Here is a 27408-nt window from a genome sequence, read left to right on the forward strand (position 1 = left end):
GATGAGTCAGATGGGATTCCACTTTTCACTGGGTAGGTGCAGCCAATTTAACCCAAGACCAGTGAATCCACGGTTTTAATTCAGCTACCTTAACAGCAAGGGGAGAACACATAACAACAGTATATGGCCCTTTCCACTTTGGACTCAATACTTCCCTTTTCCAATCTTTAACCCAGACCTCCTGTCCTGGATGTATGTTATGTGGGGAGGTCACTAAAACATGGGGTTTACAGGTTAACACATATTGTTGTAATCTTTGGACTATCGTATTAAGAGCTTGTAGTTGTTGCATTCTAACTGTATCAGAAATCTGTATAGCATTGTGAATATTTGGACGAAGTAAATTGGGGACCCGACCATATAGTAACTCAAATGGTGATAGTAAAATGCCTTTTTGAGGAGCACACCTGACTGCGACCAGAGCCAAACTTAAAGCATCTGGCATGGAAGCTACAATGGAGTTTCTAAGTGAGACCCAATTTCTTAGCTAATTGCTGAGTGGCCTTGTGGATAAACTCAGGACCATTGTCTGATGAAATTCTAGAAGGCAGGCCATATCTGGGGATTATGATATGAAGTAGTGCCCTGGCAACTTCAGTAGCCTTCTTTGTGCGGATAGGGATACACTCAGGCCATCCTGTGTAAGTACATACGATGACTAGCAATGCGTTGTAGTGTCCAGAGTGGGGCATGTCTGTGAAGTCAATCATCAGAGAATCAAACGGGTAACTACCCCTTGGTTGGTCGCCTGGTGGTGGTTGGGGCCCTTGTCTAGGGTTATTTGCTGCACAAATTTCACACCTGGCACAGACGTTTGCTGCAATGCTGTGTATTTTGTTAATATAAACTTCCCTTTGCAAAACATTTGCTAAAGCAGTTTTTCCTAGGTGCAACTGCTTATGCACTTGTTGTACTATGTCCCAAGCCATATGCCCTGGCACAAAAACCCCATTGTCCGGTAGGATCCACCAGCCTCCTTCCAGTTGAGCCTCAAGTGCTTCAATTTGGTTCATGTCTTCCTGGGAGTAATGTGGTTGTTGGTGTTTGTGTGGTGTCCATATAGTAAGGCATTGTGCTTGTATTGTTGGAGTTCTTTGAGCCACCTTTCATGCCATTCTATCTACTTTATCATTGCCTTTTTGTATATCAGAGGCCACTTTTTGATGTCCTCGGCAGTGTATGACTGCAACCTTCTGTGGGGCCCATGCACTTTCTAGGAGGCGTTGTATTTGGGGACCATATTTAATGTCTTTGCCTCCTGCTGTGATAAGTCCTCTTTCCTTATATAAGGCACCATGGACTTGAACCATGAGGAAAGCATATTTAGAGTCTGTATATATGTTGACACATTCGCCTTTTGCCAGCTCCAAAGCTCTAGTTAATGCATGCAATTCAGCTAACTGAGCACTCGTGCCTGAAGGGAGGGGCTTTCCAAACATCATCCAAAGTTACCACTGCATACCCTGCCCGTCTAGTGCCTTCCTGTATGAAGCTGGTGCCGTCCATATATAGGGTGTAATTTGGGGAAGGAAGGGGTACATCAGTCATGTCAGGGTGGCTGGCATATGTTTCCTCTATTGTGTGGATACAATCATGAGTGGTTTCTGAGTTTGGTTCAGGCAATAATGTAGCAGGATTTAATGCGGTGGATTGTATAATATTAATCATAGGGTTATGAGTGATAATGCCTTGGTATTTCAGCATTCGAGGGTTGGTTAGACATAGATGGCCCTTCGTTTCCAGAACTGCTTTAAGGGCATGGGGAGTATAAATATCAAGCTTTCATCCAAAAGTCAGTTTACTTGCTTCCCGAGTTAAGATAGCAGTCCCAGCCATAGCCTTAAGGCACGCAGGCCATCCTTTCGCAACATTATCCAGCTGTTTAGAGAGATAAGCTACAGGGTGATGACATGTTCCTATTTTCTGGGTGAGGACACCCACTGCTACATTCTGTTTAGTATCTACAAATAATTGAAACGGTTTATCCAAATCCGGGAGGCCTAAACTGGGGGCTTGCAACAGTGCCTGCTTGAGCAATTGGAAACTAGTTGCTTCCTGTGTTCCCCACTGTAGCGGCACCTTATCCTGTCCTTTGGTAGCTTCATAGAGGGGCTTGGCAATCAGGCTGAAATTGGGGATCCAGATACGACAAAAGCCAGCAGCTCCTAAAAATCCTCTCAAGTCTTTCCTGTTAGGTGTTGGGAGCTGACATATAGCCTCTTTGCGTTCGTGACCTAAGGTATGTTTCCCCTGCTCTATGTCATAGCCCAAATATCGGACCTTTTCTAAAACCAACTGTGCTTTTATTCTTAGAGGCCTTATATCCCAGGTCTTGCAATAGAAGTAACAACTCATGTGTGTTTTTCCAGAAATTATCTTTTGTGTGGCCAGTAACCAACAGATCATCCACATAGCTCTTCCACTATGATTGGAAGGTGATGACTGGCAAAGCCTGGGGAGTTATCCTCAGCCCACAAATGTGGAACATTGAATTGCTTCCATTCATCCTCATCTCCCTGTCCCTTGTCCCTGGCCACCATGAGCCTCCACTCTTCTTCTCTGGTTATTGTTACATTTATCTTCCCATATCCCAGTGTCATTGTTCCATCCTCTTCAAAGGAGATCTGAGCTCGAAGTTTGCACAACAAATCCCTCCCCAGGAGTGGGATAGGACAGTCTGGCATATACACAAATTGATGTGTTATGGTTTGTCCTTTAGTTGTGCACACAAGGGGCTCCAAAAAGGGGCACTGTAAAATACTTCCTGTTGCCCCCTGGATATTAATGGTGTGGGGGGAGGCCTGTGTTAGGGGCTGGGTTAGGACTGATCATGTGGCTCCAGTGTCTACTAGGAAGGTAATAGGTTTGCCTCCTACATTTAGCCAGACCATAGGTTCTGGAAGGTGATCTGAACCTGGTCGGTTTCAGTTCAGGGGGGTTCTTTCAAATCCTTCCCTGTAACCTCACCCTCCCCAGCTTCCTCTCGGGGGTCCTCGGAGGCCTCTTCGGAAATTCCCTCTTCTTCCATCTAGCCTCTCTTCTTTGTTCCTTTCTGGACACTCACCCTTCCAGTGTCCCTCCTTTTTACAAATAGCACACTGATTACGTCCTAACCCAGATCTGTTGCCCCTTGCTCAGCTGCCTCCTCTATCTTTTGGGGTCCACATCATAGCTGCCACCATTAATTCAGCTTTTCTCTGCACTTTTGATCTTTCTTCTCTTCCTCTTTTTCTCTGTTTACAAAAACCTTCTGTGCCACCTCCATTTGCTCGCTCATAGGCTTACCTAGTGCTCCCTCAAGCCTTTGTGATTTACAGCATATGTCTGTAGCACTTTGTGAGATAAATGCCATTGCTAGCATTCGGGCATTTGCCTGATCAGTAGGATCTACGGGGGTGTACATGCAGTAAGCGTCAATAAAGGCGGGCATAAAATGCTTCAGGGCTTTCTGTGGGCTCCTGCAATACCAGGGAAGGTTTAGACATATTCACTGAAGGCTTTCCTGCCACTCGGATGGCTCGCACAACCACTGACTGGTAATCTTGTATATGGTCCATATCCTGGTAAGGATTCCATTTAGGATCTTGGGATGGGAAGTGAGCCTCAACATGTGCCGCTAGATTTCCATCTGCCCTGACATCAGGTTTTAATATCTCAGTTACTGCGTTCCTAATCTTTTCCCTTTCTTCCAGATTAAACAGAGTCCCCATAAGTTGTTGGAGATCCATCCAAGTAGAATTGTGTGTGTCCACTATAGTTTTTACTAAATCTGCTACTTCTGTAGGTTTTTCACTAAAGGGGCCATAGTGTAGTTTCCAGTTAAGCAGATCTGACAAGGTGAACGGTACATGTTGGAACAAGGTGACCAATGCTGTGGGGTCCTCGTGATCTGTTACAAGCTGGTCAACCTGCCAAAGTGGTGCAGTCAGGGATGTTTGTTCTGTTTTGGCTCTTGTCCTTGCTGCCACTGTTTCAGCCTCTTGTTTAGGGTCTATCTGGGCAGAGGTCCCCAGGGGTGAAAGGTCGGCTTGGGCCGATCGATTCATCGTGTCTGGTGGATCCCCAGGGCTTCTCATGAGGGGGGATATCCAGTCTAGTCAGGCTATTCATCCTGATGCCCCAGAGGATTCTCCCTCATCTGACTTCCTTCTTAAGCCAAGAGGAGGTACATATGGGGATGGGTGCGGTAGTTCTTCTAGACAGCTAGGCATGACTGGGGTGGGCTTCTTTGGTTTGGTCAGTGGTAAAGTTCATGACACTAGGAGCCTACACCGTTGCACTTTGAATTTTTTTAAGCCATGGGGGGGGTGGTTAATAGGTCAAGCCAAACATCTATGTAAGGAGCTTGGTCTGGGTGTCCTAACATGGGATGAAATACTAACTGATGAACCTGTACTGCTATAGAGGTGTCTAAAGTACCTATGGCTGGCCACCCTACTCCAAATGTTGGCCATTCTCCCTCACAAAACACCTGCAGTTTATGTCTACTCCACTTAAGACCATAGTCCTGAGATTCATATGCTTCCTTAAAGTGTTTTAGCATACCCCCCAATGGGGTTAGGGGCACACTTTCTCCACTTCCCATGAGCCACCCAGGTCACCAGACAAGACAATTGGGAAGAGGGGTTAGAAGAAGGTATGGGGTCCTTCCTATCTTGGTAACACCAGGGATTTCCACACACTCACATCCCACCCAGGGAGCCGGGTGCACACGGTCTCCGATGGGAACTGCGGATGCCACTCGCTTTCTACTGGCCCACAGCGCTGGACATTCACGGTCACCAATGGGAACCACAGTAGCCACTCACCTTAACCATTCCTGACAATTCCACCCACCTTTGCTTAAGAGAGGGTGATCAGTCCTCTCCTGCGTCCCTGTTTACAGGGAGGGATTGCTTCCCAAGTCCAATACTTGCCTGCAGGCATGTTCCTTCTCCACTGGCCAACTGGAAAATGTCCTGGTCTCCTGACCCTTCACCAGTGGTTCTTGAAGGTGTCAACCGCCATTGCTGGAACCCAGCAGTATCGGGAAGTCCCTTGGATTCAAAGGACCGATGGCGCCTGGGATGTTCCCTTCAACTCACTGAAGCACCAGCACCCGGGGTGGACCCCCCAGAGGGCCTCAGGGCCCCTTGTGTCCCGGCGGAGTTGCCATAAATGTTGCAGCAGATCCTGTTTCCAAATCAGGACACAAGACCACGAAGGGTAGGAGAATACAGGTTTATTTGCGCAAAAGGTTCAGAGCATGAGCATGACAAATTCTGAGCCCCCGGCTATTCCTGAGGGGTTACTTTTATGCAGCTCCCAGTCTCAGTGTACTACAAAAGGGGGAAGTAAGTCTAATTAGCCATTTTGCACAATTCAGCATATAAATACTTATCTTGCACCATATGTTATTTTCCATACCTACCCTTGCCACCCTTGCCATTTAGCTGTTTACAGGAACATATCTAGTTCATAGGTCATTATTCTTAGACTTAGATTCAGCAATTTTCTGGTTTTCACAATATCATATTAAGCAACTTCTATAATATTTGCGATATAAGCTAAGAAACTTTTGCTAATTATAAGAATACTTTTCTGGTAACTTTCCATTCTGCTTCATGATGATAGTTGTTTTCCTAAGGGAGAGGGTAAAAACCTGCCCAGAGACAAATGTTATCAAATATTCAGAATATCATCTTATATCAACATCATCTATGAAGTTTTTTTCTACTCAGATTTTTTAAAACATTCAGCAGCAGTTACTTTTCCAGATGAATTTTACAAGCCTGTTGATAAAGTTCAACATTGTCATTTTGCCAGAATATATTTGTGTATGAAAAGCATTCTAGGGGAATGTATATTTTTGCCTCTTAGTCACTGGAGTTTGCATCACCTAATATTTCCAAGATCATTAATCTGTACTTTCCTATTATCTGTAGCCAGCTAGAGAAAATACCTGTCAAAGGAAGCTGCTAAACTGATAAATTTGCCACCTGTGGGCCAACAAGAAGTGGTGTGTGAGGATGATAATGCACCTGATCTGTCAAGTGCCAAGATGTCAGAAACCCACAGAAAAAGCAGGAGTTTTGATTGTTGCTATGCAATTTGACACTATCTGCACTTGGTTGTTAAAAATAATGTAAACAAAAGACTTGATTATTCTGTGGATGAGCTGCTTAAAAGAGACTGAATTCAGTCCCTCAAAAAGTGTTGCATGTTGCTTGAATAAATTCTCTCCTTTCCTTTTTTCTTCAAGCACCTAATATGTGTTTCATAAATTCTAAGCAATTTTAAATGCTAAATTTCTTGGTTGCAATTTATTAATCTATGGATATATCTATCCCAGCAAATAATAATTTGCAATGGTGTATTCAATTGCTGTATAAAATGGTAATTTCACCCATAATATTCTATTCAATAATGAAACATGTTTTAAATTTCCTGGTTGTAGGTCAGGTGCATATTTGTGATAAATTTCTTAGACCCTGGCAGGAGTTTAGTTTATATTCTCTAAGTAATATTCTATATTCTCTAAGTAATTGCAAGGTTATTTAATCTGTTGGGAAGAAAGTGCAGGGCACCAAGTCTTCATTTTCTTAAAGCAGAAATTACTATAAAGTACTTGGTTGGATTGCAAAATTGTACTCTAGTTCTTTCTACATGAATTACCCAAGAGGAGGCAATATTTCATTAAAAAAAATTCAGATTAAAGCTGAACTCCTTATGCATTCTAGTCTGGTTGCTTTGCAACCAGAAGTATAGTGCTCCCCCAAAACAGAGCATGGGTGGGTGGGGTGAAGGGATCATGTTGAGTTTGTACAAAATACATATGGCCTAGAGATGAAGATGCTCTCGCCTCCAACTCAGAAGGTGGGAATGTTTGGTCCTAGGTACTGGTGGATGTTTCTCCCCTAGGACACAAAGAGAAAATATCTGCTGCAAACTCCACATAGGCATCAGGAAGGGCATCCGGCTAATTAATGCTCAGTTCCACCCAGCGAAATAGAGACTATAGTGTCACAAAAAGGTTTTTTCTAAAAAAATATATATTGTCAATCCAAGTTTATATTCTGAGAAAATCTGCCTATGTGAAAAAGAAGGCATGACCTTTGGAACTAAGGTTTTCATCTCTGCTGCTTGCATTGCTGAAAAGACCAATGGTTGCGGTGGAAACCTCCATCAGTCTTTGACATACTGCACCTCTTGATTGGTAAACAGAATTTGCTTGGCAGATTAGAGGCTGTGCAAAACAGACAGAGGTTGTTAGCCATTAAAAATAATAATCTCTTGTTGCTAGGGTTAGGGTTTATATTCCTATTGTTTGTAGTTCACCATATTGTTGTATATCTTAATTTGTTTGTTTTTTAAAAAAAAACCTAAGGATTTGTATTAGTGTGAGGCGTGTTAACTGTTTTACCTATTATTCTATTTTATCAGGATAGCTCCAGGGATGAGCTTGTTTGACCACATTCCATCCTCCTCAAAATGGCAGAAGACGGAAACTTTCTGTTTGTGTCAGAAGAAGCCTGAACCATACTTGCAACCTTTAAATTCTCTGCATACTTTTTGGGATCCTCCCGCCCAATCTTTGGATTGCTATGATGAGAAAATATATTACACTTCCATAATTCCATATCTAGATGTCACATCAGATTATGTCATTCACCTGAAAACAGATCCTTTATTAAATGATGAGCAAAGTGCTGGTAGTATCTCTAATCATTGGGAAGATCTCCAAAGAGAAAAAAGGCAAGGGTCTTTGGACTATTCACCTATTTCCTCTTTCCAAAGTCCAACTGACTTGGAAAGTTTTTCATATTTTTTCCCAGAAGATTATTTTGAAGGAAAGTGGCCTGAAGTTCAGGCTACATGGCCAACTCCAAGTGGCCTAACCTCAGCTGAAGTCTTAACACATTGCAAGGCATTGCTTGAACATTCTGTGATTGGCTCAGCTTGCAAAGGGTTTCTTGGTATCCAACTCGATGTGGCCGTTGAAATGTGTCTTTCAGATGTGCAGATTAAGGATGATCTCAAATGGGGGGAATTACTTATTCCGTTTTTGGAAAACATCTGTGAAAAAAATGTCCTTTTAGAAAATGTAACTGAATATTTTCATTCCACATATGAGATACCTGCTATCCATCACAAAATTATTACAGCGCTGAGATGTCCCAATCTCTGTAATGGCCATGGACAGTGCACCATAAGGGGGTGTCAATGTTTTGAAGGCTACAGCTCCTATGACTGTAGGATTGCCAAAGGTAAGTAAAATATTCTATTTCCTCTTAATCATCTTATTTATTTCTTTACTATATTTATATGCTACCCATCTCACAGTGTGAGGCAACTCTTATTATTTGGTAGCATTGAATAAATGGAATGAATATCTGCAGTCAAACAGTACCACTAATTAAGATACAGTACTTGATAAACCAATAAATAGGTTTTTACTTTGATAAATTATTATAGTAACTGGTTGATTATTTGTAGAACTTTATAGTATGTTTGGCTACGTAAGAGGTCTCCAAACTTGGTAACTTTAAGACTTGTGGACTTCAACTCCCAGAATTCTCCAGCCAGTGAAGTCCACAAGACTTAAAGTTGCCAAGTTTGGAGACCCCTGGGCTAAGTTTTGTTTTCACTTTAGTTAATTGGTAAAAATGGGTGAGATGGTTCCTTTAAACAAATTGGCTTTATGGAATTTTGTTTTAGTCTTGTCATCTACATACCAATGGAAATATAAGTCTGACAAAAGTATTATGTTAATGCAAGAAGGTTAAGAATTTGTAGTTTGTTTATACAATTTTTACAGACTGCCCACTGCATCAAACGTGTCAAAGTAGTTTACAGAAGAATCAAAACATAATTGAACCTAGTTAACTCAGGTAAATTTTATACCATACCAGCTTATTGGAATAGCAAACTTTTAAAAACTTTCTTAAAAGTATAGAGTTTGGGGGTATTCCTAATATAACAGGTTATTCTAGAGCAGGGGTCGCCAACCTTTTGGACCTCAGGGACCACCAAATTCATAATTTGAGATCCCAGGAACCACTAACCAGTTCTGTGGGCATGACCTAATTTGTGGGTGTGGCTTGGTGGTCATGTGACTGGCAGGGCATGGCTTGTATGTAAATATTATAAATATTTATATAAATATTGAATTTTTTATAAAAAAAGAGCAACTTTTACCCAAAATCAGGCAAAGCAGGCAGATTGAGTTGTTCACAGAATCACAGATTCATTCAGAGATCTATCTATCTGCCATTGTCATAGCTCAGTCTGTCACATAAAATTTGCTTGCAAGCAAACTCATAAAATTAACTCACAACACAACATGCATATAAATATTGATTTTTTTTACAAAAAAGAGCAACTTTTACCAAAAATCAGGCAAAACAGGCAGATTGAGTTGCCCACAGAATCATCCAGTGATCTATCTATCTGCCATTGGCTAGCTCAGTCTCTCAAATTTGCTTGCCGTGAGTCTGCACTGAATTTGCTTGCAAGCAAACCTTCAGTCCTAAGGGAGGTTCAGCTGTGCTGAGCCGAAGATTTAAAGACTAGCTAGAAAGCAAGAAATCCAACCATTTCCTGCTTCCTAGCTAATCTAAATCTCCCAGCACAGCAGAACAGATGATGGTTGGAAAAAGAAAAAATAGCAATTTAGCAGGCAAGTTTACTGGGTAAGGAGTGAGTGGGCGGGGAGGGTTCCTGTGGGCCATGTGGGCTTAGCAGCCTTGTGTTTCTGCACAGCCTGGATTAATTGCTTTGTGGAGGGTGCTCTGGGGGTGAGATTTCTCTGCGGCCCACCAAAATTTTCTCACGGCCCACCAGTGGGCCGCAGCCCACCGGTTGGAGACCACTTTTCTAGAGCAGAGGTCTCCAACCTTGGCAACTTTAAGACTTGTGGACTTCAACTCCCAGAATTCCTCAGCAAAGCTGACTGGTCTTAAAGTTGCCAAGGTTGGAGACCCCTATTCTAGAGAGTGGGGGCCATCAATGAGATGGTGCATCCTTGTGTAGGAAATGAACAGGCTGAGCCAGTGGGAAGGGTCAAATGCATCATCAGTCATGAGTTCCTTCATACCCACAAGATCTAAGCCCACCTTGAATTCATTTGACTCTTGTGTACCTCTAATTTGCTCTGGCCATTAGTAGTTCTGATTCTTGCAGAGAGCTTAAGCTTGCAATAAAACTTTATAACCATCTGATTTGCTTGGATCTTCTGATTTCCCTGGCATCTGACACCGTGTCCCTCAATATGATGGTATATGAGAATGACCTTGGGAGACAGGAGGAAGAGTTGCAACCTAGACAACTACTATGCAAAAGATATTTCAGCCCAGAGAAGGAAACGGGGCATGGGAAGCACCTGAGAAAGGAACCTCCCTAGTTTTCTGGAAAAGTAAAAATAAAGGAGGGGAGAAGGACTTTTGGACTTGCAAGAATCTGTTACTGTAACCATATAATAAAGGTAGTGCTAGTTCTTATGGTTGATGCTTCTTGTATGGAGTATCTCAAAGGGCCGACATTCAATCCCCCTCACCTCTCATGAAATAGAGAGGCTCTGAATACCTTCCCTTTTGATCACATGGAGCAGCAATATGTGGTGGGGAAACTCAGTCCAAGACACAGATGCAAATCATAAATGGCTTTTAAGTCAATAACCAGTACCTTGAATTAGACCCGACAACTAATCAGAGGGCAATGCTATGCTCTCAGCATTTATGTAAGACTGCTGAATATGTGTAGACAACCAAAGAGATAACCTTGGAGAATGAGATCATCAGTGACTTTTGCCAGGAGAAAATTTGCCAGGGGAAGGGGGTCAGAGAGGAGAATTAATGGGCTCAAGTGTACAGATGGCGCTTCAGAAAATGACTGAAAAATATTAAATGTTAATCTGTTTGGAGACTTTTAATTGGTCTCATAACTAAAACATTGAGTATAATCTTAAAATGAAGGAAAAATAGTAGTTTGAATAACAACTGAATGAATTTATATTTAGACAAAAAGACAAAGTAACTATCTAAATTGATCACTGTCATCAATAGGGCGCTTTGTAATTTTGGTATTAATTGTACTAAAGTATGTCACTGTACAATTACTTATTTGTATCCTTACTTATATTTAATTACTCTGCCATTTTGTAGTTCATTCACAACATTTATAGATGTTCTTGTAGAATGTCTATAACTTATAGAAGTTATTGTAAACTTGTTCTAACCATGGAACCTGTTAGGGTTTTTTATTTAACTTTTGAAAGATTTTTGTTTAATCCCGATGAAGAGACAAAAGTAGTAGTGATGGCAAATTGGCAGTAAAATAAAACTTGTGCTACTTGGAATTTATTTATGCAAATTTATATGTTAAACTTATTTCACAAAAATGGCTGTTCCAATTACAGCACTGCAATTTGTTTCCCTTTTTCTGTTTTCACCTGCTTCAATAGGGTATGCAATTGTACCAGTTTGTAGCCAATGTTCCATGTCTGAAAAAATGTTCACATACATAGATATTTATTAAGTCTAATCAAAAAGCAAAACAAACACAATATGCATATGCTGAGAGACAGATAGCTAGGACAGGCATGACAATTTTATATTGTGAAGTTGAAAAATTATGTAGGAAAGTCACGATTTGAGCTATCACTTAGAATAATCCCTTTCTTAGACATGTCAATAGACAGTTGCACATAACATGATATACAGCATAATAACATAGACAATAGACAATAGTAATGGATTAACAAAGTGAAATTAAAATTGGATATTTTTTTCCCCATGAGTGCCTGGCGGAGGCACCTATTTTCTGCCTGTTTGTCTGCCTTTGCAAATCTGATTCCCACTCTGAAGGGATTCAAGGCATACAGGTACAGCAGCCAAGCAGTGCAATCTAACATTTCTTTATTAATTCCCACCCAGATCAATGGGACTTATTTCTAAGGAGATGTGCAGAGGATGGTGCCATGATTATTAAGCATACCTCTGGGGAACATGTACAATATTTGCATACATTCAAGTAATGTAGAAACTGAAGAGGGAGGAAGAGACACAGTTTGATAGTGGTTGCACAGTTAGAAATGTTGTCAGAGCTTGAGGGCAAGCAAAGAGTCAACTTTCGTGTGTTTGCATGTGGCAAAGAAAAGATAGCCACTCACCTCCTGCCTGGACTGCTTGCAAAATGCTTGCTGCTTGCAAGCAAGAGAGAAAGAGTAGTTATCATGACAGAAGCAGATGGCTGAATGGGTGCAGGGGTGGGATCCTACAGGTTCACACCTATTCGCTAGAACCGGTTGTTAACATTCTAAGTAATTCGGAGAACCGGTTGTTAGAAGAAATTACTGGCCTAATCCTGTAAGGAAGGCAGGAAGGAAACATTCTGCCTCTCCATTAACCCTTTTTACATTCTTGACAGGACTAGACTTCTCTGGAGTTTTTTTCCCCTCCTTTGCTGGTTCCCTCCTTTGCTTGTGTGGAGTGACCATTCAAAGTTCCAATGGCACTGAAAAAAGTGACTTATAACCATTTTTCACACTTATGACTATTGCAGCATCCCCACAGTCACGAGAGGCCAGGCGAGGAGATGCGTGGCTCGATGTGAGTGATGTTGAGTTGGCCACGCCCAGCCAGGCACATTACCACCAAGCCACGCCCACCAACTAAGCCACACCCACAGAACCGGTTGTTAAAAAAATTGAATCCCACCCCTGAATGAGTGTGAAGGGTTTTTTTTTCCCTTAGTTCTTCAGAATCCATTCAAATCTCTTAGTATATACTGTAGAACACAATTTGAAAAGCTTTTCATAATGCACACTGGTTTTCGCCCTCCTAAATATTTTATAAGGAGCTGTCTTTGATTCTCCCATTTTCTACAGTTTATTGGAAAAAATATTTTAATAATGCACATGTTAATTAAAAGATTTATCCTAAGAATTATACACCACTGACTGCAAAACTTTTATTTGATTTATTTAGCAGTTCTGTTTATAATCCTTGGCACATAAACCTTTGTACTCTGTAAATCTCCACATGCTGATTTCTGAATTTAGTTCTAGTCAAGTACATATGTTATTGTAGCCTCAAAATCGCAGATAAACCTAAGCAAATATGCCAAGCTGAAAAGAGTTCTTAAAAATTGGCCATCAGATAAAAGACACCCAACTCAAACTCCACTGATTAAAAATCCAGCATTCAAGGATTACTTTAAAGTCATTTTCTACATGCAGACAGCAATTCTAATTTCAGAAAAGAGCCAGGCAATGCTCGGTTTAGCTGTGTAGGGTATGAGCTAATCATATAGTGCTGAAAAGAGTTAATAACAATCAAAATGACAATAGCCTTGCTTTTCATTATGAAAACCATTCCCTGCTTTTCTTAAGATTCACTGACATTGTAACAGGTTCATGTGGTGTTGTATGCTTTTGTCTGTATGCATGTATGCCTTCCCCATTTCACTTGCCTACTAATGCCTGACAAGCCTTGAAGCAGGTTTGTTTGAGATGTGTAGAACAAGGGCAGGGGAAAACATTATTAATTTTTAATAATGACTATGTTTAACAAAGGGACGAGGTGGCTCAGTGGCTAAGACACTGAGCTTGTTGATCACAAAGGTTGGCAGTTTGGTGGTTCGAATCCCTAGCATCGTGTAACGGAGTGACCTCCCGTTACTTGTCCCAGCTTCTGCCAACCTAGGAGTTCAAAAGTATGCAACAATGCAAATAGAAAAATAGGAACCATTTTGATGGGAAGGTTACAGCATTCCAAGCACCTTCGGCATTTAGTCATGCTGGCCACATGGCCACAGAGACATCTTCGGACAGCAATGGCTCTTCGGCTTTGTAATGGAGATGAGCACCACCCCCTATAGCTGGAAACGACTAGCACATATGTGCAAGGGGAACCTCTATTTTTACCTTTATGTTTAACAACTCACTTTCAAAAGTCCTAAAAATGTAACAATCGACTCTCACAAATGAGTATGAGCTGGTACTAGTAGACCAGTGCCTTTCTCTTTGAGGGTGGAGGTTCATTCTCCAAGCTTGTAAGTTTGTTTCTGGATGTTTCATTACCAGGCTAGGTAATATTGTCATTGGAATTTAGGGAATTTTCCCCAAATGTTACCTAGCCTGGTAACGAAACATTCAGAAACCAACCCACAAGCTCAGAGAATGAATCTCCACCCTCATCCTACACCTAAGCTACAGATATTCACCACTATTGCAAACCTTTATATTTCCATTAGCATTATATATAAGTCATAATGGCTAAAAACACCCCAAATTTATATAACATTTATATCTATTCATACATAATGTATGGTTTACCTGAGCCCAACATTTTTAAAGACATAACATATTATATTGTTAATGTACATATAAGTATTACCATAGTAGCGCAAACATATCAGTTGTAATAACTCTGAATTAATTACTACAATCAATAACAAAAGCGATTTCAACTTTTGTAGCTACTTTTTTTTAATGTTTTGACATTCTTTTGCAAAATGACCACTAACACTTCAGTCCCAAAGCATATTTACTTGGAGGAAAATCCAATTGATACCAATACAACTTATTTCCAGAAAGTTGCATTTGTGATTGCAATCTTAAATTATTTTTCTGAGAACATCATGCCTCAGGGGTTTTCAAGATATGAGATAGAGTCAGTCAGCTAGTTGAGAATCAGGCTAAGAAAAACTGACACAAATGTCATATGCTAATATAGACATACATAAACCCTCACACACATGCATACATACCACATACACTGACACTTCTCTCCTTTGAAATAATCAGAAATATCACAACAAAACAAAATCAAGATGATATGCAGCAGCAATTACAAAAAGTCAAAATAACATGGGAAAACTTTAGCATTTCCTTTTTCCATTTTGTATAATACACATGAAATTACCCATTATTTTTTCATAAAGAAAGTGTTATGAAGACCGCTCACTGACATCATTTTTCATTTCTCCCTCTCTCTGCTGCAGAAAAAAAATATACAAAAACATTAATTATAAGGAAATACACAATTCCCAATAGATTAGAGATCCTAACTTGTACAGAGTAGAATAAACATACATGGGCCTTGGTTATAATTATGGCATACTGGACAAAATATACCAAAACTGACTGGCGTTATTCTTATGATTAACATGGAAGGAAACATATTACACAGCTATGAATCCAAATCTAGATTATCTAGTCTACATCTTCTCTATGTTATTAAAAAGTTTTACAAAATGTTGACCAAAACCATGATGGGCAATGGAGGTCAATATTTATGGCTCATCTATTGATGAACATAATGCATGGAAATTGTCACTTAGAATATAGAGCAATATGTGGAATGACTAAGCTAAATTGCTTGTGAGCAAAGAGAAAGAGAGAATTTAACACATCTGATTGAAAGTGGTCAGAGCGTATACAATGGATCTGAGGAATATATGCAGATAACTATATAGTTTCAATTATTATTGAATGCTAGAATGTTTATCAAAAGTATGATCTGATGTCAACTAGATTGTGTGAGTGTGTATGAAAGTAGTTATTGCAAAAATTGGAAATACAGTAGAATCTCTGGTCACGAACACTCCTGACCATGACCAAATCAGATTCTAACCCAAAAATTCACAATTTTTTTTTAATCTGGTCATGAACGCATACTCGGGTGGTGATCAAACATGACCTCTGACCCAGAAATTCCTGAAGACGAAACATTAGAAGATGAAGAAATTACCAAAGTTATGGAATGAATTATGATCGTGACCAGAAGTTCTAATGTAAGTGGATGCTTGCTACATTCGCATGTTGTGAATGAAAGAACCAAAGACAGATATGGGGAAAATATGCAGCATTCTGAATTAATGTGATTGGGATGAAAATTTTGAGGGGTGAAATGAATGGGTGGATAGGAATTAAACGAGAGGATACAGAAAAACCCACTGGCCCAAAAAATCAGGAATAAGTTAGAATAGCAATCTGTTTCAAATGCATGAAGCGTAAGTCTGTTTAAGTATACACATGACAAAGAAATGAATCTAAGAGTACAATTGGTTTGATTGGTTATGATGAAAATTTGAGAGAAGAACTGAAGGAAATAACGTTGATAAAAGTTCTGAATGTTGGACCACAATGGTTTGGAAAGGTCAAGAGTGAACCCTGGGGGAAAATGGACATGGAAATAAAAAAAATGGAAGTAAAGTGTATTAGAGTGAAATTAGCACAACTGAAGTATGAGCACAGTAAGAAAAACTATTTAAAACAAGTTTGATTTCCAAATGCAAAGAACACAAAGTAGACTGTGAAAGGAACAGTTACTTGGTGGTCTGAAGACTGAGACATTTTCCATCATCCCATTGCCATGGTCAGATCATTTCCTGATCTGGGTACTATACAGAACGACCCAAGACCTCCATAAGATGACATTTCATGGATCCAATTACAGCTTAGAACTGGTTGTAGACAATAGATTTAGTGGTGTGTTCTGCATGGAAGCTGAATGCAACCTGTAGGTTTTATATATAATTTGTATTTGTGTCTATTGCATAGTTTACTTTTACATCAAAGGAGTGGATTTATTCCATAAATACATGTAGTCCTTACTTAATGACAAAATCTCAGGGTTCCAAGTAATAGATCCATTGCAAGCAAAACTCTGAGGCAGGTGGATACCTCAAAGAATAGCTTTATTGGAAATATCAAATTAGCACATATCTGGTGAAAACCAACTCTGAAGGGCCCCTTGGTTTTCAACTAATTAGAAGTAAAAGTTTTCCCCCCAATCCCAAACAATCAGTCACATGGCCCAATCAATGCACAATCCTCTGGTCTGGTGACATCACTCCTCCTTCCTCCGGCCATGTGTGAGAACGTCCTTGGTTCCCAAGAGAAGTATTTTATTTTGACTATACAGCCCCAGCTACCTCTAATCCCTATCCCTCAGCTCTAGTGTGGCAACACGAAGCTCCAAGATGGCTTCGGCCAGGTCAGCTTCAGGAGTGACACAGTAATTTGGACTGGAATTTCCATCTATATAAACAATACAGTCATAAAGCACAATGTCAGTGATCATATCACTTAGCAATCCTGGCACTCACCATTGCCTTTGTGAGATAAATGTTCCATATTAGCAGGCTTGAAACCCTGTGTTCCTATTGGTCCAGACAAGCCGGATCGTGATTGGACAGCTTGAACGTTCCTGATTGGCTCATACAGGGTTTGCCGCGATTGACTAAAACCAAGCGCGGCAAACTCAAAGAGCTGTCATTGACTGCCTAGCCGCGGCCAGCTCTATAAGAAGAGCTGCCGCGCGCTGGGGTTTTGTCTCAGAATCTATCTACTTAATAAAGAGCTGTTGTTCACTACTCATGCCTCGCCTATCCTTGGGACCCACTGACCGAACATAACAATAAACAAATCCCACCTTGTTAAATGAGGACCAACCCTGATCCAAGTTATTACCTCAGTGAGATAAGGGAATGCCTCCTTTTTAACTCCACCCACCCACCCATCTATCTCACCCTTCCTTTTGATCATCTACCCATCCAGCCATCCCAGGCTCTGCTGGCCCTACCACCCTGCCATCTGACCTTCATTGTCTTCTTCTTTCCACTGCTGATGAGACACATCTATACTGGCCCTTCACAAAGCAAATGCTAGCCATGCCAGGCCTTCTTCTCCCAAGGCCTTTGCACGGCCTTGTCCTAAACATGTGTGACTTCCTTGCAAGGTTTTGGAACAGCATCCCTTCTGAGACTCCCTTGGCCCTAACCTTGTTTGCTTTTCAAAAAGCATTAAATACTTGACTCTTTCCCTAAGCACAGAATTAGAGAGTGGTATTGGCTGAAATTTTCCTTGCATTAATGTCCTTATGTTCCAGGCTTTGTTGTTGTTACTTGTTCACTGTATTGTTTTTTTGTGTAGATTTAATTGCTGTTTACTGAAGATATACACTGTGCCAAGTGAAAGCTGTATAAATCACACAAACAAATAAATCTGAATTGAAAAGTAAGTGAAAGTTTGACCTGGCAGATACACGCAGTAAATGGTATAATAGAAATGAATAATAGGCTAAGGTGGAACCTAAACCTTTTTTCTGACATGCACATTTCAAAATACAAACAGCAGAAAATGGTGACGTACAAACTGCATTTTTTTTTAACTTTTATTTTTGTAGAGAAGTGAAATAAATATGAACATTTCAAAGAACAACAAAAATAAAAAAGAATAGTGCTATTGCTGGATTCTTTTAGGTTCCATTCTATCCAAACCACAAATAGGATTGGTTCGCAGCCATTCTTTTAACATGATATATATACACAAGTCTATATAAATCAAATTTAGAAAATACATACACTTTAATAAAAGGGACTTCAGAGATTGCATGACTTGTAAGTTATATACTGCCTGCAAAAAATCATATAATGGAGATTAGCCTCTTGTATGATTAGCTTTTTTCTTTTTTCTTTCTTTTACAAAATAGTGAAAACAACTCTATAATTAGAAAATAGATATTCAAAATATACTTGAGAAATGTGTATCCTATATAAGTCTAAGTGCTATTGTTATCCTCTATATTTATTTATTTTCTCATTGATTAAGTAAATTAAATTAAATGCAAGCTACTCAATGCAAGAAGCCTTGTGAATAAAATACTTGAATTTCTTCTCTTACTAAATATGGCTAAATTCAACATCATATTTGTCTGTGAAACATGGCTCAACACATCTCTCCCCGACTCCATTACCACAGTAAGAGACTATCATGTTTACCGATCAGATCGTGAAATTCATAGAGGAGGTGGTGTTGCTCTCTTCTATAAAAAGTCCTTACATTTAAAAAACATCCAAGTTACCCAGGAGCTTGCTCTTCCTGAGACCATCATCTGTGAACTATCCTTAAATATCACATTTTGATTCTTACTATGTTACAGAGCACTTTGATTATGACATCAAACATGTAAACAAGCTAAATTCACTACTAACATGGGCAACATCCTGCCCACACGCTTTTATCTTTCTTGGTGACTTCAATCTACCTCATATTAACTGGACCCTAAATGAATGTACAACTGAACCCATACATGCAACCTTATTTATTTATTTTATTTATTTATTTGATTTGTCAATTGTTTACAAGATAATAAGTATAAGTGTATACATAGTTGTGAATACATGAGATGGGTACATATAAGAAAAATAAAAGAATAGAGAAACAATAGGACAGGGATGGTAGGCACGTTGGTGCGCTTATGCATGCCTCCTACAGACCTCTTAGGAAAGGGGTGAGGTCAATGGTAGACAGTCTAAGGTTAAAGTTTTTGGGGTTTGGGGAAGAGACTACAGAGTCGGGTAGAGTATTCCAGACATTGACTACTCTATTGCTGAAGTCGTATTTCCTGCAATCAAGTTTGGTGCGGTTTACTTTGAGTTTGTATCTATTGTGTGCTCTTGTGTTGTTATGGTTGAAGCTGAAGTATTCATTGACAGGTAGGACATTGCAATGTATGATTTTATATACCATGCTTAAGTCAGACCGAAGACGGCGTAATTCAAGGTTTTCTAGTTCTAGAATTTCAAGTCTGGTGGCATAAGGTATTCTACAACGAGTAGAAGAGTGGAGAACTCTTCTTGTGAAATATTTCTGGACTTTCTCAATTGTGCTAATATCAGATACGTAATGAGGGTTCCAGACTGATGAACTGTATTCGAGTATTGGTCTAGCAAATGTTTTGTATGCTCTGGTTAGTAGTGTGATATTGCCAGAGAAAAAGCTACGTAGGATTAGGTTAACAACTCTTAATGCCTTTTTGGCTATGTAGTTGCAGTGGGCTCTAGCACTTAGATCATTTGAGGTGAGTATTCCAAGGTCCTTTACAGAGCTTGGGTCATCAACAAGATCTTGACTATTCAGCTTGTATTTTATTTTCTGCTTTTTTTTGCCAATATGTAAGACAGAGCATTTATTTGTTGAGATTTGAAGTTGCCATTTGTTTGACCATTCGGATACATAGTCAAGATCTTTTTGTAGGGTAGTAGTATTGTCTGTAGTATTGAACAGCTTTACATCATCAGCGAAGAGAACGCAATTGCTCTTAATATGATCACAGAGGTCGTTTATGTAGAGTATGAAGAGAGTTGGTCCTAGAACACTGCCCTGAGGGACACCACTATTGACAGGTACTGGATTTGATAGGACTCTCCCAATTTTGACCATTTGTTGTCTGTTTGATAGGAATGCTTCTATCCAGTTATTCAGTTGTCCAGATATACCATAGGATTTTATTTTTAGGAGTAGTTTGTCGTGTACCACTGAATCAAAGGCTTTACAGAAGTCTATGTAGATTGAGTCTATTGCTTTGCCCTGGTCGAGTTGTGTCGTCCATATGTTTTTGCAGTGTAAGAGTTGCAGATTACAGGATAGTTTTTTTCTGAAACCAAATTGTTTATTGGAGAGTAGGTTGTTTGTCTCTAAGTGGAGGATGATGGATTGGTTAATAATTGATTCCATGACTTTGCAGGTGACGCAGCATAAGGAGATTGGTCTGTAATTTTCAACTAGGCTTGGGTCTCCCTTTTTGAAGATGGGGATGACTGTGGCTTGTGACCATAGGTTAGGCAAGGAGCTGGTCCTGAAAGATTTTTCAAAGATTATGCTTAGAGGTTTGGCTATGGCAGTGGATAGCTTTCTTAAGAAGTAGGCACATATTCCATCTGGTCCAATAGATAGGGATGGTTTTAGATTGCGTAGTGATTTTTCAACATTGTCTTCTGTGAAATCGATATGAATTAGGTCATTGTTGTTATCTGTGGTACGGTTAGGAAATACTGGGCAAGATCCATTGCTGTTTACAAATACTGAGCCGAAGAATGTGTTAAAGATGTTAAACCTTCTACAATGCTGTTACAAATCTGGGACTGGAACAACTAGTAACCAACAATATTAGACTTAACAACTGCCTCGATCTCATCTTCTGCAATACTTTAAATTTAATTTACGGAATACAAACTAAAGAACCCTTTCCAACAGTGACCACAATATGATTGACTTTTGTCTCAACATATGCCCACACAAAATTCATCACAGTGATGTAATTCCCAATTATAACTTCAAAAAAGGCAACTATGATCTTATAGACAACGATCTCTAATCTCTTGATTGGCAATCTCTATTCACTGGATGCAATACTGTTGAAGACCATTGCAACATATTTTTACTTGAAGTCAAAAGAGTCATCAAACTATATGTACCAATAACAACTCCCAAAACAAAACAAAAAAGCAGATTACCCATAACAATAAGGAAATTTCAATCCAAAAAGAGATCACTCTGGTGGAAAAACAAATCTGGTCACATTACCAACTTCAAAAGCTGATACAAAAATTTATGCCACCAGATAAAGACTGAATGCACCAATTGTCACATTAAACAAGAGGAAAACCTTCTACGCACCAATTCCACCCACGCTTTCTAAAATTTTGTAAACAACAAACTAAAAGACTCAAGGTCCATCCCACCCCTGATAGGACCTAATGGTAAAGACTGCAATGACGACACCATTAAAGCAACATCTTTAACACATTCTTTGGCTCAATATTTGTAAACAGCAATGGATCATGCCCAGTATTTCCTAGCTGAACCACAGAAAACTACAATGATCTAATACATATCGATTTTATAGAAGACAATGTTGAAAAAGCACTACACAATCTAAAACCATCTCTATCTATTGGACTGGATGGAATATATGCCTACTTCTTAAAAAAGCTATCCACTGCCATAGCCGAACCTCTAAGCATAATCTTTGAAGAATCTTTCAGGACCAGCTCCTTGCCTAACCTATGGTCACAAGCCACGGTCATCCCCATCTTCAAAAAGGGAGACCCCAGCCTAGTTGAAAATTACAGACCAATCTCCTTATGCTGCATCACCTGTAAAGTCATGGAATCAATTATTAACCAATCCATTATCCTCCACTTAGAGACAAACAACCTACTCTCCAATAAACAATTTGGTTTCAGGAAAAAACTATCATGTAATCTGCAACTCTTACACCGCAAAAACATATGGACTACACAACTTGATCAGGGCAAAACAATAGACACAATCTACATAGACTTCTGTAAAGCCTTTGATTCAGTGATACATGACAAACTACTCCTAAAACTAAAATCTTATGGTATCTCTGGACAACTGCATAACTGGATAGAAGCATTCCTGTCAAACAGACGACAAATGGTCAAAATTGGGAGTGTCCTATCAAATTCTGTACCTGTCAATAGTGGTCTCCCCCAAGGCAGTGTTCTAGGACCAACTCTCTTCATACTCTACATAAATGACCTCTGTGATCATATTAAGAGCAACTGCATTCTCTTCGCTGATGATGTAAAGCTGTTCAATACCACAGACAATACTGCTACCCTTCAAAAAGACCTTGACTATGTATCAGAATGGTCAAACAAATGGCAACTTCAAATCTCAACAAATAAATGCTCTGTATTACATATTGGTAAAAAAAATCAGAAAATAAAATACAAGCTGAATAGTCAAGACCTTGTTGATGATCCAAGCTCTGTAAAGGACCTTGGAATACTCATCTCTAATGATCTAAGTGCTAGAGCCCACTGTAACTACATAGCCAAGAGTTAGCATTAAGAGTTGTTAACCTAATCCTACGTAGTTTTTTCTCTGGTAATATCACACTACTAACTAGAGCATACAAAAGATTTGCTAGACCAATACTTGAGTACAGCTCATCAGTCTGGAACCCACATTACGTGTCTGATATTAGCACAGTTGAGAAAGTCCAGAAATATTTCACAAGAAGAGTTCTTCACTCCTCTACTCATTGCAGAATACCCTATGCCACCAGACTCGAAATGCTAGACCTAGAAAACCTAGAACTACGCGGACTTCGGGCCGCTCTAAGTATAATACATAATATCATACATTGCAATGTCCTACCTGTCAATGAATAATTCAGCTTCAACCAAAACAATACAAGAGCACACAATAGATTCAAACTCAAGGTTAATCGCACCAAACTTGATTGCAGGAAATACGACTTAAGCAACAGAGTGGTCAATGTCTGGAATACTCTACCTGACTCTGTGGTTTCTTCCCCAAACCCCAAAAACTTTAAGCTTAGACTGTCTACTATTGACCTCACCCCTTTCCTAAGAGGTCTGTAGGGGGCATGCATAAGTGCACCAACGTGCCTACCGTCCCTTTCCTATTGTTTCTTTTATTTTTCTTATATGTACCCATTTCATGTATTCATAACTATGTATATATTTACACCTATTACCTTGTCAGCGATTGACAAATCAAATAAATAAATAAATAAATAAATAAATAATCATTGATTCAGGGAGGCTTACAATAAATACAACAAACTAACTTTTTAAATATCTGTGTAGAATACTAACATAAATAACACTACACAAAAGAGAGTAAAGTATTTAAAATGGTGCAATAAATTTAAAAAATGATGAAAATGCTATCTGCAATAATTTGGCTTTTAATACTTTCCTAAGAGCTAATAGGGAAGGTTGTACAGGCAAAGTATTATTGAACTGTATGTTAACAGGTAAAAACGTTTAAGACCAAACATGTTTAAATATTTGAAAGAGAGGGGGAAAGCTAAATTTTAACTCACAATCATTCTCTTAAAACACAAATATGCTGCCTGTTCAGTTTCAAACAAGAAACACATTGCAATAGTTATTCATCCACAAATAATGAGAACATTTGTGAGAAATTATAAGAAACCATTTGTTCTGTATCAGAATGAATATATAATTCTTTATTTAAACAATCATGTATTTATGCAGCTCTCAAAATTAGGAATCAGGTAGTAGTTAGTGCAAATGGACATTTTTACTGGTTCTTAGAATGACAATTCTTGATTAGCATGATTTTTTAAAAGTGTCCTACCACTTTTTTATTTAAGCATAGTGTAATGGTATGTGGAATGACCTTAAAGGATGAGTGGAAGAGGTGCAGGGAATGAGCAGACAACAAAGGGAGGATTCCCCAGTGGCAAAACAGCCAGAGAAATTAGGAAGGGCCCACCCTAACTGATCAGGCTGTTAAAAGTGATTTGGTGTGGGGTGTTATATTTTCAGGCTTGCAAGATTCCATTAATGTAGCCTTACAGTAAAACAGAATTAGCTCACCTGGTTGTGTTTCCTCTCTGGTGTACCTGGGAAGACTGACACATGGGCAGTTAAGTATGAAGTCTCAATTTCCAACTTAATTTGAGCTTTGTTCATGCTCTAATTTTGTTTCAAGCCTATGTTGCAGATATGGAGCAATATATAACTCCATTCATTAAACCTGTTAGGGATATACACCCTAGCAGAACGTGCAACGGTAGTCAGGCAGGCAGGCAGATATGTGAGATAAATGTTGTTGTAGCTTACACTCAGTAAATCAGATACACTGTGCCAGTTAAATAGTTTTTATTCCAGTAAGATTGTTAGCATAGTCAAACAGTCCATATATCATACACTTAGTTCAGTCCGTCCGGGGATTATCCATTAGCGAAGTCCAGTGTCGAAAAAGAAGTCAGTAAACTTACAAATGATCAGTCCAGTAATATATCTCTTTTTGCAGTAGAGATATGAAAAAAATCAAACCTCTTTTCTTCGTTCAGCAATAGCAGGGAAAACACGCAGTTATCACCATCAATCCATCATTGTCAGCAATCCAGTAAAAGCCAGCAAACAGTGAGCTCTCTTGCTCCCTCTTATGGTGATTTTACAACCACACCAAAAATAAATGTTTTACAGTTAAAATGATACACACACTTAAACTCACTAACATAGTTTATATATATTATTTTACCCAAACTAAGTTAGGTAACCATGTTATTCCTAACATTCTCCCCTTTTGGGTAATATAATAACATATATATCTATTTACAACTTTAACCCATAGTTTTCACAACTTTCCTTGTGCCTGTACCTTGGGCTTTTGTAAACTGATCAGCAAAATTTTCTTCAGTCATGCAATATTCCATTCTTATTAAACCATTTTTTACAGATTGCCTTACATTCAAATATCTAAGATCAGTATGCTTAGATCTCGTTTTTACAGCAATATTTGTAGCCAACCGTATGGCTGCTTGATTGTCCTCATACACTACAATGGCATCATTAACAGTTATTCCCATATCTAATAACAACTGTTTATACAGAATTAAATCAGTACATAATAAAGATAGACATGAAAATTCTGCTTCCATTGTGGACATACTTATGTGTTGCTGTCTAATTGACCTCCAACCAATCAGTGCTTTACCTAATAGTATAGCCATACCTGAAGTTGATTTCCTAGTGTTTATGTCTGTTGCAAAACTTGCATCAGCATATGCACTTAAAATCAAATCATCTTTTGGCTCCAAATACAATGCATAGTGCATTGTCCTTTTAAGATACCTTAATATACGCTTTAGCGCTTGCCAGTGACATTCAGTGGGTTCAGCGTTGAATCTTGCCAATTGATTAACGCCATATGCAATGTCTGGCCTTGACCAATTGCTAATATACGATAAACTACCAATTAATGACTTATAAATAGTCTTATCGAATTTTGGACTTTGAGCATCAGTGTGGCCAAATTCCTGACTCATTGGAGTTTTAGCCGGCTTACAAAGTTCCATTTTATGTTTAACTCTTTAACAATATATTGGTTCCATTCGTAACCAGATTGTTTTAATCCATAGAGACTCTTTTTAAGTTTCCAACAGTCATTATTAGTTTTATTATTCTTAATACCTACTGGTTTCCTTAAATATATAGTGTGCTGCAATGGTGCATGCAGATAGGCAGTTTCTACATCTAAGTGATTTATAATATAGTTTTTCTTAGCTGCCCACACTAAAGCTGCTCTCAAGGTTGTTGCCTTTAAATTCGGTGCAAATACTTCATCATAATCATATGCAGTTTGATTAAATCCTTGAGCTACTAACCTAGCCTTATGGGTAACAGTCCCATTTTTACCAGTTTTTAATTTAAATATCCATTTGCAGCCAATGGACTTTTCACCTGGAGGTAATTTGGCATTTTCATAAACTTTCATTTCCTTTAATGAATTTAGTTTCTTCTCCATTGCCTTATGCCAATTTTCCTGTTCCTTTGCAGGATACATCCTAAGTTCTTCAACAGTAGTTGGAACTTTACTAACTTGGCAAACAACACTTGCTTGGTACCTGTCAGGTGGTCTGGTTACACGTGTAGATCGTCTAGGTATTACAGGGCTTACAGGTGGACTTTCATGTTCTACCTGTTCCTGGTTATCTATTTCTTCCTCTTCTGGTATTTCTTCCTGTTCTGGTCCTATATACTCTTCATGTACTTCCTCTTTAATTGCGCTCTTCTTATTACTGATTTGTTCTTTTGGTCTTTTGTAGGTTTCTATAATTACTTCCTTACTTGAATCTTGCTCCAGTTTTTCCCATCCTACATGTTCAAGGAATTGTGCACTAGCACTACAGTAAACTCTAGATGTACCTTTTTCCCAGAATCTGTATGATTTGTGATTAGATTCATAACCTACAAAGAATAACTTTTTAGCCCTATGTTGCCCCTTTTGTCTCAGTTGTGTAGGGATGTGCACCCATGTTGGTGCTCCAAATGTGTGCATGTAGCTTAGGTCAGGTTTTCTGCCATGCCACTGTGTGAATGGTAATTCACCTGTTGTTGAGTTAACAACATTATTCAATATATGATTACCACACATTATTGCTTCTCCCCACAAAGTTTCAGGTAATCCTGAATCTGACAGCATAGTACGAGCCATTGCTTGTATTGTTTGGCCTCGTCTTTCTATAAAGGCATTATGTTGTGGCCTATATGGTGCAGACTTTTTATGTTCAACACTTGCCATCTTCAGTCTGTTTTGGAATTTATTGCTTATAAATTCCATACCATTATCAGTTATAAGAGTTACTAATTTCTTTTTAGTTTTTCTTTCTGCAAATTTAAGCCAATTAAAGAAATTTTGATATGTTTCCGTTTTGTTCTTCATTAGATAACAGAAACCATATCTGGAATAATGGTCCATTATACTTAGTATGTAACGAGCACCTCCCACACTTGGTTTTTTAGGACCTATAATATCAGCAAATACGACCCCTAGAGGTTCCTTAGTCTTAAATCCATTTATTCTATTTGCTGGTATTACCTTGCTTTTTTCTTTACTGCAAGCATTGCAGTGCAAATACTTACTGCAAGGCTTCAGTTTTATACCTTCAGATAGTTCAACCGTTTGTTTAAGCATTTTAAAATTTATATGCCCTAAACGTCTGTATAACAAATGTATGCACTCATCATGAGGTTTAACATTGTTATAAACTGTGTTAGCTACCTCTAATGAATTATCATTTAACACATACAATTCACCTTTTAAAG

General features: G+C 38.9%; 1 protein-coding gene across 1 annotated transcript in view; it reads left to right on the forward strand.

Moving 5' to 3' along the window:
- The window catches only part of VWDE (von Willebrand factor D and EGF domains), a 383187-nt gene that overhangs the window by 205138 nt on the left and 150641 nt on the right, over positions 1-27408 (forward strand). The window contains exon 11 of the mRNA XM_087955799.1: positions 7423-8246. Coding sequence (XP_087811925.1) covers positions 7423-8246 — 824 coding nt within the window. The remainder of the gene's footprint in view (positions 1-7422; positions 8247-27408) is intronic.

This window comes from Notechis scutatus, chromosome 1 (genome assembly GCF_049901735.1).
Source record: "Notechis scutatus isolate UNSWTSFEM ecotype Mainland chromosome 1, rNotScu1.2, whole genome shotgun sequence".
In the NCBI taxonomy this organism is placed as follows: domain Eukaryota; kingdom Metazoa; phylum Chordata; class Lepidosauria; order Squamata; family Elapidae; genus Notechis; species Notechis scutatus.